We start from the raw sequence: 12,182 nt of genomic DNA, 5'->3' as shown, positions 1-12,182 counted from the left end.
TTCAGGGGTAGAAGTAATAATTTCACCACCATCATAATCGTGAACCTAACCCTGCTTTTAGGAAGAGTGAAAGCGTGCTGCCTCTGGAACTGGCTTGTTTGTGCAAGTGGTTATGCTTTGGTTATTTAGGGCACTACCAAGTACTCTTCGTTCTAGAAGAACGGGTGTAACTCATGGCTTGGCTTGGGGCCAGATGTGCTATATTCAGTTCTGCTCCCACTCTCCTCCGCACTATCACCAGGCAGAGGCCGTGCCCCACGACTTTACCTTGCTGCTTTTGCATGGTGGTGAAATCCTCAAAGGTGAGTGTGCGCACAGGGGGTCTCCAGAACGCGTAAGTCTCCATGATGGCTTCCAGTCCGGTCCTGCCAAGGAGAAAAGTCAGCAAAGGGAGTTGTAAATAACACCAAGAAATGCACTGACGTTTTAAAGATCTGTGGTGATTTGTCTGAGAAGTGGTATAGACATAGGCACTGAGAGATATCACCACTGGGGGCAATTCGTCTGGAAGAGCGCAAGGTATAGATGACACTGAAATGCAAAAGGAAGAAGAAATTAGCCCAATTCAGATTATTTGCGAGTAAGTCGTAACTATGATGGACTTTTCCTCTGAGCTTTCTTCAAAGGATGTCTGGTCTGCATGGAAAAAAAAAAACCCACCTTAATTGTTAAAGGTCAAGGTCACTAATATCACGAATGGAGTTGAACAGAGAGTAGCGCTGCCGGTTTCTCTAGCACAGGAAGATGTCGTCATAATTACCACAGTGACAAAGACACAGACTGCCCCAGCTCTATCAGTGAATATGTGGAGTCAATGAAATTGTCAAATCGCTGTGGCTTTACAGGCTTCTTAAATCAACAGAGGCAAGCAGGGCAGATACACTTTGAGTTTCCGTTGCCTTAAAAAACACCCACCTGAAGGCAAAGAAAGGGTTTGGTCCCAGAAACTATACCTCAAGCAAAAAGGCCAAGACCTTTCTGTAAATATTTACCTGTATTTTATCATCTAATAATCAAGCTGGTCGTTGAGGGTCACTTACTTGAGACAGTCAGACCACAGGAAACATCCAGGATTTTACGAATAAACATTAAGGCTTCTCTGTTTCATTGATACTGGAGGTTCCATTAATTGAAATATGCACACAGTGCCTACTTTACCCGTCAATAAATTCTCTCTCTGTCATATATATGAGGTGCTGATGGGCACAATTTCAACATAACTGTCCAAGTTATCTCAGACATATTCTTGCTGGTATTCCAAGTCCTCGGAACAGAGTCCAGGCTGGGGCTTCTTTTAAAGCTTTGAACATAGCTTCCGATTATTGACTTTTCTTTAAAATTAACTGCTTCACTTCTATCTAAGTGGAGGGAAGGGAAGTTCAGGGACTACGGGAAAGGCAGGGCAAGGAGGGTAGAGAAAACGAGGTGACATAGTCCTTTCATTGCAAAGTTACTGGAAGGTAACATGGCGTCCCTTCCCAGAAAAGACAAGCTTTCCCTCCTGAGATGAAAACACGCTGCCTGTCCTGCTCCCTAGGCAATACATTTCCAGAGTTGTCTTCAGTCCTGCAGACCAAGAACAAAGTGAGAAGTTTTATTTTAAGTGAGAACAAATATCCTTTCCTTATAAATGACTATAAGATCCTCTGAGGTTCTTCTCAGATGAGCTGCTGATACACTGATTGGCTCTTTATGTTGGAAAATCTCCTCTCTGAACAGCCCTTACTTGCACAGTTAACTTTCTAAAGTCTTCCCTGGAATCTTGGAGGCTTTAAATACACCAATGTTGGCAAATCGAACTCTGTATTTTTAGAAGAGGTTGAGAAGAGAGGGTGTTGCATGGTGTTTATTAGCTGTTAATCTGTTAAAAGTAGGAATAGAAGACGTGTCCACATACTCACCTACATCAATGCTGAATACAGTACATGAAACTATTTGTGGAGAGAAAGAGTCCAGGCAATTAGGGAGTTCACAATAATAAGGGGATAGGCAGATAAAGGCATGCCGAGCTTTGATGGTTGTAAGAAAGAGATAGGCCCGGCCTAGATCTCACTGCCTTGCTCTGGAATGCTGGCCACCCACCAGAACATTTTAGGATTCCCTTTAATGGCACAGCAGGCTCCCTGCAAATGGCAAGGCCTTTGTTGCTCCACCTCCGATTCCATTCTTCTCAGGAACATGTACTAACGAGGGGCAAAATATTAGCTCAAGGACAAAGAACAGTCCCTTCTCATTTCCTAATAAAGTGACAGAAGACTGAAGTGACAATAATACACTGTTATACTTGCCAATATTGTGTTTATTAAAGAAATATAAGAAGCTTTGATTTCATTTTCACAACAGGCAAAAAGATTGTGGCAAAGGTATTTATGATTTTATTTAAGCAGTCAACTCTCTATAGGATAGTGGCCATTTGCCCATCCGTCCAAGTCTAAAATCCAACTGAAAGACTGAGTCGTGGAATCAATAGGTTTAAAAATTGGGAAAGTTGGGGTGCGTGGGTGACTCAGTTGGTTAAGCGTCTGACTTCAGCTCAGGTCATGATCTCGCAGTTTGTGAGTTTGAGCCCCACGTCGGGCTCTGTGCTGACAGCTCAGAGCCTGGAGCCTTCTTTGGATTCTACGTCTCACTCTCTCTCTGCCCCTTCCCTGCTTGTGCTCTGTCTCTCTTTCTCTCTCAGAAATAAATAAACATTAAAAAAATTTTTTTAATAAAAAAACAAAAGGGAAATTCCTGGGTATCACCTACTTCTACTTCCTGTGATGCCAGCCTGGATGGTTATTCAGCCTTTGTTGGAGCATTTCCCAAGGAAAATACTCAGTTTTCTAACAGACGTTAGAAAGTTCTTTCTGACCTTGGGCTGAAATCTCTGATGTAACTTTTACCCTCTGGTTCCTTTACCGATGAGTAAATGGTGACAGTGCCAGACGGTTTCCACATCCCCTTCAGGAAGACTTTCCTTAGCCGTTAAGAATGTAATGTACGAGATTCCACATATGGACACAGCCATGGTCTATCCAGTCCAGGGGTCGGTCACAAGATTCATTTTGGTGGTGGGGTGGTGGGGGGGGGGGTCATGACTACCAAAAAATAATGACTAAGACCACACATTCCTCACCACACTTGGCCGTGGCTCCATCCTTCATAGAATTATCCTGGATACTCCCTGAATCTATTTATATATGCAAAGCATGTCTCTTTTTAGAAAAATTAATCCTATTTGTTTACTATATGCCACATCTTATTTGTCCTCAAACTCCATGAAGCTTCACTGGATAGATCTAATTGTTAGAAAGTACTAGTTCTATGTATCAGACTTGGGTGATGGGCCACGGCAAGATAAGTTCCAGGTAATCCAGGGAATAAATTCCCTCTCCATCACTAGCATCTCTGCTTTGGATCCCATGTTTCTCTGTGTCCCAGTGCTTAAGGTGATGCCTATTGCCTGGTAAGACTCAATTTACGTGCACTGAATTCATTAAAAAGGAGTGAATTTTCACCCTGTGTTTTATTACTGAGCCATTGTTTCATGAACTGTAGCCAGCGTAAAACTTAAAAAAAACAACTTGATGGAAAATCAGGACTCTGAAGACAAAAGGACTCCTTTGGTATTGGAGAAGTGGGACTTGTTTCCATAGCTGTTTGTGCCTTTCTTGACTCAGGTCTCAGAGGAGTTTCACTTTTCCTTTGGTTTCTTCCGTTCCAGTCACAGAATTTCTGACCTCCAAGTCTGAGTCCCCTATCAGAGGCCCGTCATTTCTACCCTCATCTTCTCTTACAAGAGTCTTTGCCAACTACCCATTAACATCTTTGGCCACTTGGACATCTATTCAAAGTTTATCGTGAGCAGCACATTGTTTACTTATTCATCACCATTAAACGCTGGGTTTGTAAAATTTTATCTTAAGGTTCTTAAAAGTGAATTCATTGTCTAACAGATTAAAAAAAAAAGGCAGTCTTAGGTAACCTCACGTCATTAACATGTTCCACATGGTGGGCCTCTCTGGGTCCGTTGCACACCAGAGACCTGATGTCACGTCTGAGGTTTCCAATCAGAGATGATCATATTGGCAAGTGCCTCCTTCTTGCTTACTTTTCCTTGTTTGCTCCAGTGACAAGAGAGGCCATATCTAACTCTTTTTGTTCAGTGCTTTGGCTGGAATCATCTCTCTGATTTCCAGGCCTCTTCTCTTTAGACTTTTCAGTCTGCTCACTGGCCAAACCAACAGAATGTGCTCAAGAGGAGGGAGAAAAGGAAGGAAAGGAAGCAAGCCAAAGATCTCTTTTACAAATTGATGATGCCTCAAGATCAACTGATTTGAAAAAAAAAAAAAAAGCCAGACTGCAAAGAATTATTTTTCCAAATTCTCATTAAAAATAAAATGTGGGGGGCGCCTGGGTGGCTCAGTCGGTTAAGCGTCCGACTTCGGCTCAGGTCATGATCTCACGGTCCGTGAGTTCGAGCCCCACGTCGGGCTCTCTGCTGACAGCTCAGAGCCTGGAGCCTGTTTCAGATTCTGTGTCTCCCTCTCTCTCTGGCCCTCCCCTGTTCATGCTCTGTCTCTATCTCAAAAATAAACAAGTATTTAAAAAAAAAAATAAAATAAAAAAAATAAAATGTGGGATTGCCCTGCTTTGGAGTTCAGCAAATATTTGATAATTATAACAACAATTATAACTACATTCATGAATCTATTAGGTAGCACGTTGATGCATACTTTGTTTTTTTGTGTTGAGAGACAGGGTTGCTTTTTATGATTCTTCTATTTATTTTCTCTGTAGTTCTGACTTTTAACTCTTCCCCAAGTCATTTGCTGGTGATTCTGGCAACAAAGGGAACCTATGCTAGGGATTGATAAGGCCATCAGCCATCTGTCAATAACAGACAGTCAAGAAATACAGAGATGGGGTTTTGAAGTCACAAAGAAGTTTTCCAACCAGTAAATGTGCCATGTTCAGGAGATTTAAAAACAAAAAAGAGCAGAGGGTCTTTACTGTAATTTGGGAGTGTCCTGTTTAACAAAAAGAGAAAAACGTGTAGAGGTGCCTGGGTGGCTCAGTTGGTTAAGCGTCTGACTCTTGATTTTGGCTCAGGTCATGAGCTCACGGTTCACGGTTCCAGCCCGACACTGGCAGCGTGGAGCCTGTTTGGGATTCTCTCTCTCCCTCTCTCTGTCTGCCCCTTCCCTGCTTACACATACCATCTCAAAATAAATAAATAAATAAACTTAGAAGAAAGAGAGAACAACATGTAAATGGCTAATTCTGACCTGTGTGATCAGTGCTACACTGACGATACATAGAAGATGCCATGGAGCCCTGAACAAGAAGTACTTCCTACACCTGGAAAACTCCAGGATCACTCCATGATAGGCCAGTGACTTCAGCTTCATATTAAAGGTTACTCAGCAGTTTCCCACACAGACAAGAGGCAGAAAGACCTTTCCTAGGAGAGCTAACAGTGTGCGCAAAGCCTTGGAGGTATGGAAGGGAAGGCACGTTCTGGGAACTGAAAATAGTTCAGGGTGACTGGAGCTCCAGGTGCAAGATGAGATGATGGGGCAGATACTGTGAATATTTATGCCATGTTAGGTGCTTGGATTTTATCCCATGGGCGGTACTGCACCTCTGATCTTTCTTCTCTCTTCCTGTTCCAGCATTTGAAAAGACACAGAACCAGAATACACTGTTCTTTCAGATCTAATTACCATATCTCAACTTTCTAATCCTTTTTCTTAGACTGTCCTTCATCCACTGAGGTGAGGGCAAACCTTCCACACCTCCTTCTTTCCTGGATCTGGAATTGGCTCCTACGTATTTGTTGTCCAGGAATATTTTAAAAGGCCCCCCAACAGAGGTCTGCAAATTGGAAACAACACCAACAACAAGCCATCATTCAAAACTTGGCTTTAGATGGTACAACAAGTATATCTACACACTGATTGGCTGTCACTGATGTGCCTTACAGTGGTTTGGAAGAACAGGTGTCCAATGGGCACATGCTTGGAGTTGAGTCAAAACTGTTCCTTCCCAAGGGATTCCCAGCTCGGGAACCCTGCCCCCCACCCCACATGGAGTCTGAATGGGTAGCAATGGGACTCTCGAAGGAGTTTTCATTGCCTCAAGAAGTACAGTAACAATCCCTGATGACACAAAGCAGGCTAACTAAAAGAGTAAGTTTCTTTGCATTTGACTGGAATGGTCAAACTTTAATTTGGTAATCACACAAGATGCAGATTAGCACAGTGGTTAAGAAGGACCAAGAGCAGGGCCCCTGGGGGACTCAGTTGGTTGAGCTGCCGACTTCGGCTCAGGTCATGATCTCGCGGTCTGTGGGTTCGAGCCCCGCATTGGGCTCTGTGCTGACAGCTCAGAGCCTGGAGCCTGCTTCAGATTCTGTGTCTCCCTCTCTCTCTGCTCCTCCCCGGCTTGCACTCTGTCTCTCTCTGTCTCTCAAAAATGAATAAATGTTAAAAACAATTTTTTTTTTTTTTTTAAAGAAGACCAAGAGCTTTGGAGCCAGACTGCCTGGGCCCAAACTGCAACCCGGCTGCTTATCAGCGCAATCTTGACCAGGCCATACAACCTTCTCATGCCTCAGCCTCGCTGTCAATAAAACGGAAATAATGATACTACTCCCTCCTCATTGTTACTTAATAAATGCAGATTGATTAAAGACAAAATACATCCGAACAAGAGAAAAAAACATAATGAAAGCTTGAGGACCATCGGTCTAACTCAAGCAAACAAAATCCCACCGTCAGCTCAGGTTGTGACCTGTAACAGGAGAAAACACTCTTATTCCCCTGGAATTCAAAACTGTGTCAGCCCTCTGGTTCTGGATTGAATGTGGAGGGACCTGCATGTTACCTAATTCCATCTCTCATTCTCTCCTCAAGGAACTGAAAACGTGTCCCTCAAGCCTCTGTAGGCCTCATTATCTTGCAGATATTTCAGACTCCAATATGTTAGCCATTAAAAAGACGTCACTCTGTTAGATGACACCATCCCTGGGCGAGAGCCATAGATAATAAAACAACTGCCAACTTTCCCTGGCAAACCAACGGAGCCAAGAGGACAATGGTGGAAAAGGTTCATGACAGAGGAGAGAGAACAAATAACAAGGCAGAGAAAAATGTTAAATACTGGCTGGAAGACCAAAAGCCAGGGGACGTGATAAACAGCCATGGCCTGGAAGAAGAGGGGGAGTCTGGCAGGACGCTGCCACCAGAGTCTAGTACAGGGCCAGCTACCTTGACCTGTAGATGCAGCAGTTCCCAAGAGGGAGTCTAGTGCCGATTACTTACTTTAGATCTGCTAAATGGCACCCGTGCCAGGGATAACAAAAGAGTCTGAAAAATCTACAGGGGCTAGTAAGAGTGCCAGGAATGAGCAGGATGAGACTGGCTGGAAAAACAGAGTCAATGGCTTTAGGGAGAACAAATAAAAATATAGAAATTGAAAGTGAGGGAGACACTTGGAAGTCATGCTGGTTGAAAGAAGGCAAGTGGTCAGTGCATTGGCTCTAAGTTTGCTATGTGAGCCTTCACGAGCGACAGGGACCCGGAGAGGGACAAGAGCAAAGCTGTCTGCTGACTGGCAAGCTGTGCCTAATAGAGGACAGTGACATCACCCTCTGGATGCTGCCATTGGCTGGATTTGCAAATTCTGAAAGCTAGTACCTCACTCTACTCAGCTTTACCATCCGTCAAATGGGAAACACTCTAACAATACCAATCAACTTGGAGATAAAAAGGGAAAACCTGGACCACCGATACTACGTGAGATGACTATTACTAATGTTATCGTATACTTATGATTCAAATTCCTGGAAATGAATATACAAGGTTGAACGGTATGAAACTGCCGATATTTTACCTCTTTGACCCACAAATATAGTAATTTCATATGTTCAGCTTAAGAGGTAGGCCAGGGTGTGGACAAGACTGGAAACACTTGGTTGTAACAGAATTCTTCTAACAGACTTTGACGGAGACCCACCCTGCACACTTCTTCCCCAACTCACAAAGAAAAATGGTTTCTTTCAGACCTAAGCACCGATGACCTGGCCCTGGGGCTAGTGTCTGGCTGACTCTTCCTTTTCCTTCCTTTTCATTTCCATTCACTGGAGGCATTCTGATTCCACTCTGGGTTTTGTGAGAAACGGCTGGGCCTTCACAAGGTTTCCTGTCTGTGCTCAAGAAGGTGATTCTTCACTCTATGAACATGGTCTTGGGACAGCAGCTGCTGAAGGGGGCGGTCACAGGAAAATCTTTTACTCCCAAATATCCACCCCCGCCCCATCAATGGAGATTCCTTCCTTTGTGTTAAGTATTAGCCTCATTAAGCATCCTCCTCCTGCAAGCAAATATATCCATTCGCGTAATGCAGTTAATGGCTCCATTTTTAGATCACTCTCCCCTGAAATATTATGTAAAGGGACACTAGGCACCAAGAAGGACAGCCACCAGCCACGTTCCCAGCAAACAGCAGTGCTGGCTGAGAATCAGCCTAGACACACATTGCCTCATACACCTCATCCTGAAGTCCCTCTTGTTTTTTCAGTGAAGGACAACCTACAGTTACTTGTATGAACCAAGTGCCCCATGATATGAGGCCTGCCTCCAGCTCCTTTCTGATAGTTCCTAAGTGGGATTTGAGTGTTGTGGTAGAAGCCTCCACAGGTGGCCTCCAGAGAAAAAGATACCCTTCTAAAAAGTTTCACCAGTTCCCTGGACCGCAGAAGGGCCACTCCACTGGGGACCTACAGCAGTGGAACCAACAGCAGTGGCTTCTGAGGCACCACACAAGCAGGGAGTATCTGGATGAAACCACATCACGTGGGACAGTCGCCCTTGCAGTTGTCTTAGATGCAATGGAGGCTGGGAGTAAGGTAAAACCCAAGGTCAAAGACAGGATGAAGGCTACTGAGAGAACCCAGAGTCATGCACTCCATGCTACTATTAAGACAAGTTCGTAAGAACCTTTCACTCTCCAGACAGATCATAATTTTAATCCTCTCCTTTTTATGTATGTGTTTGCTTTGGAGGAAGTCCCTGGGAATTGTATAAAATTTCCCAAGCTGACTTGGGCTTTCTGTAAAATCTTGGCAGCCACTCCTAGCAGAGACAAGGCCTTCACATTAGATGTGGACTGAGACCCAGAGACTCTTCGTTCCTTCTGTTCCTCTGCTCTCCCTTTCAAGTGCAAGGTCTTTGCAGGTGTAATGCTCCCCCTAGCTGAGCACAGTGGGCTTGTCAGGCTTGTGGACACATGTATCTCCCCAGGCTGCTTCTTGACCATGGGACACACTGCAAACACTTGGTTCTCTTCAGCTCTGTGACCTTTGTCTTCTCTTTGGAATACACTGTCCACTGGAGTGCCCAACCATAAAGATGTAATGTTACCTCTCCATTCGCTACTGAGCAACCTTTCTCAACTAAACTTCACTCTGCCTGGACTCAGTCTCTGGGACTCCTTCTTTCCTGCACTCACAGACTCTGAAACTAGCAAAAAGCATGTTCCCACTGTTCGGAGCCAGCTCTGACGGCCTGAAGGGTGTGTGTGTCTAATCTAGGATGAGGCTAAATCAGTGTCCACAGCATCAGTCCATCTCAGATGGACCTGATCTCAGATTTGAAACAACATTGCCCCCAGTCTTGAGACTAAGCCTATTTATAGATTCACTCTTCCTTCCCTTCTTAGTTCGTGTCCAAAACTAGTTCTCCACTATTGTTGCATTTGATTCACCCTTGGTTGGGGTAAGGTTTTCTCACTCCAGAGTTCCTGGTTTTTAATTTCTCTGCCACTCATCAAATCTTTTTGCTGTTTTGTAAGTAAATGAGCAATTATCATTTTACTCTGTGTACCTGATGCTGTAGGAAATAGCTTAAGACTACTTGACATAGGTACAGTCTTCAAGGAACTCACACTCTTTTTCTTTTAATTTTTTTACTGTTTATTTATTTTTGAGAGAGAGAGAGAGAGAGAGAGAGAGACCACAACCAGTGGAGGGGCAGAGAGAGAGGGAGAGACACAGAATCTGAAGCAGGCTCCAGGCTCTGAGCTGTCAGCACAAAGCCTGACACGGGGCTCGAACCCACAAACTGTGAGATCATAACATAGGCCAAAGTTGGACACTTAACCTACTGAGCCATCCAGGCGCCCCATGGAACTCACATTCTAACACTGGGCAGAGCCCAGGAACACAGACCACAAGACATAAACTAATCAAGCTGAGGGGATCTGTTTTCCCTAGGAACAGGAAGGTGTTACTATCTCCTCCTGGAAGGAGAAATCTCCCAGAGCTAACTCTGGATATCGTGCCTGGGACTAGGCCTGATTAAAAGCAAATATACATGGATCTCCTCCAACCTCCCTAAAGCCAGATTTGGGCCACATAATTTCTGAGAAATCTAGGAGGAACAATTTAGAAGTAAACACAATTGCCCTCCCATTGCAGAGACAATGCCTGGAAGCAAAATCTCTGAGTGTCTCCATCCAAAGGACCACCTGTCTACCACTCTTCTCAACATGAACACACACACACACACACACACACACACACACTTCTGGTGGGGACTTCTAATCAGGGGCACAATCACATGGCAATGCAAAGTAGCAGCTCCATAAGTACAGCTTGAGGAGTGGTGACCTTGTCACACAGAAGCATGTGAATGGCACTTCCTAAGGAAGCAGAGAGGACTGTGACAGGCTCTGGTGATGGTGACACCACAGGGATGACATCCTGGCTCACTGGGGCTTCTGGTGGGGTTCTGAAAGGCCCAATTAATGTCACCTCTTGTCCTCATTTGAACTCAGAATAAAGTCCAAGAAAGTCCTGGGAGCCTGAAGCAATGGAGACTGAAATACCAGCTTTATTACTGACAAAAGTGTCTGGATACTAAGGTGTAGGTGTGGAGGCTGAACGAGCGGGCTAGAACTGCCCTGAAGAGGGACCACTCCCCAGAATGGCAGGCTGCCTCTTCTGGACTTACCATCAAAGGCAAGAGCCCAGAATGTACACTTGCTCTAGGGAACCAGGTCCTGAAGAGTTCCCTCTCCCAGGCTCAGCAATCAGGTGGGGCACTGCGGTGCCCAGTGAGGGGAAGGAGAGAGTGATAGGGCTGGGAGTCAGGAGTACTCTCCATGGATTTCTCTTTATATTAAAATATGAGGTGGGGCGCCTGGATGGCTCAGTTGGTTAAGCATCCGACCCTTGATCTCAGCCCAGGTCATGATCTCATGGTTTGTGGATTCAAGCCCCATGTCAGGCTCTGCACTGACAGCACGGAGCCTGCTTGGGATTCTCTCTCTCTCTCTCTCTCTCTGCCCCTACCCAGCTCAGGTTCTCTCTCTTTCTCTCTCTCAAAATAAATAAACATTTAAAAACTATATATCAGTAATGGAAATAAGTGTCCTCACCGGAGCCTCCTCAGTTCTTCTCTGTGTTCAGGACACTGCGGTCGCCTGGCCACACTCAGAGGATGCTGCAGAGAGAGGCTGGCAGGGTGGGAGAGAGTCTGGAGAGGCATTTGAAGAGAGGGCAGCGTGTGGCTGTGTCTTCCCCATCTGCCCTCTACACCCCTCCCTTCCTGAGCCTTTGGATCGCGCTGGGATAGATTGAGATCGACAAACATAAACGTGTTTTGGTTTGAGGTTTGGCAAATTCTGTAACTGTAAAGTATTCCACAAATGTTTTGTGTTCTGCAAAACCAAAAAACATTGGCCAAGCACTTTCCCCCCTTAATTTTTAAGCCCATGTGTTTTTAAAGGAAATGTAATCCGTATGTTTTGGGTACGTTTATATGCAACTCATCAAACCATGCTCCTCTGTATGAGTCATTTGATGTCTAAAAGGCATGAGGAAGATCATAGATTTATAAGAACTCTGTTAGCACAAGCAGGGCAGTAGGTGAGGCACTGGCTGGAAGGTGATGAACTGGATTCTGGTGTTGGCACAGAGCCCCCAGATCCCAGAGGATTTACAAATAATCCCCTCTATCCTCATCAGTCTTTCTCATCTGCAACTTGACATTAATAATTCTTGTCCTTATCAGATCCTGCAGGCAGGTAGTGAGATTTCAAGCCTGATTATCAGGTAATTTTGACCTTTTTAAAAGAGAAAATACAAGGGCCACTGTACTAGCCCCCAGAGGTCAATTTTAATCTAGCTTCCCAGA

General features: G+C 44.7%; 1 protein-coding gene across 2 annotated transcripts in view; it reads right to left on the bottom strand.

Annotated features, from left to right (window-relative positions):
- TBX15 (T-box transcription factor 15) overlaps positions 1-12,182 on the bottom strand; it is a 102,833-nt gene that overhangs the window by 12,855 nt on the left and 77,796 nt on the right. For both annotated transcript variants that reach the window (XM_049616483.1, XM_049616482.1), the window contains exon 7: positions 268-365. In XM_049616483.1, coding sequence (XP_049472440.1) covers positions 268-365 — 98 coding nt within the window. The remainder of the gene's footprint in view (positions 1-267; positions 366-12,182) is intronic.

This window comes from Panthera uncia (assembly GCF_023721935.1).
Source record: "Panthera uncia isolate 11264 chromosome C1 unlocalized genomic scaffold, Puncia_PCG_1.0 HiC_scaffold_4, whole genome shotgun sequence".
NCBI classification, from domain to species: domain Eukaryota; kingdom Metazoa; phylum Chordata; class Mammalia; order Carnivora; family Felidae; genus Panthera; species Panthera uncia.
The sequence above is the reverse complement of the archived record's forward strand: the minus strand, read 5'-3'. Positions and strand labels throughout refer to the sequence as shown.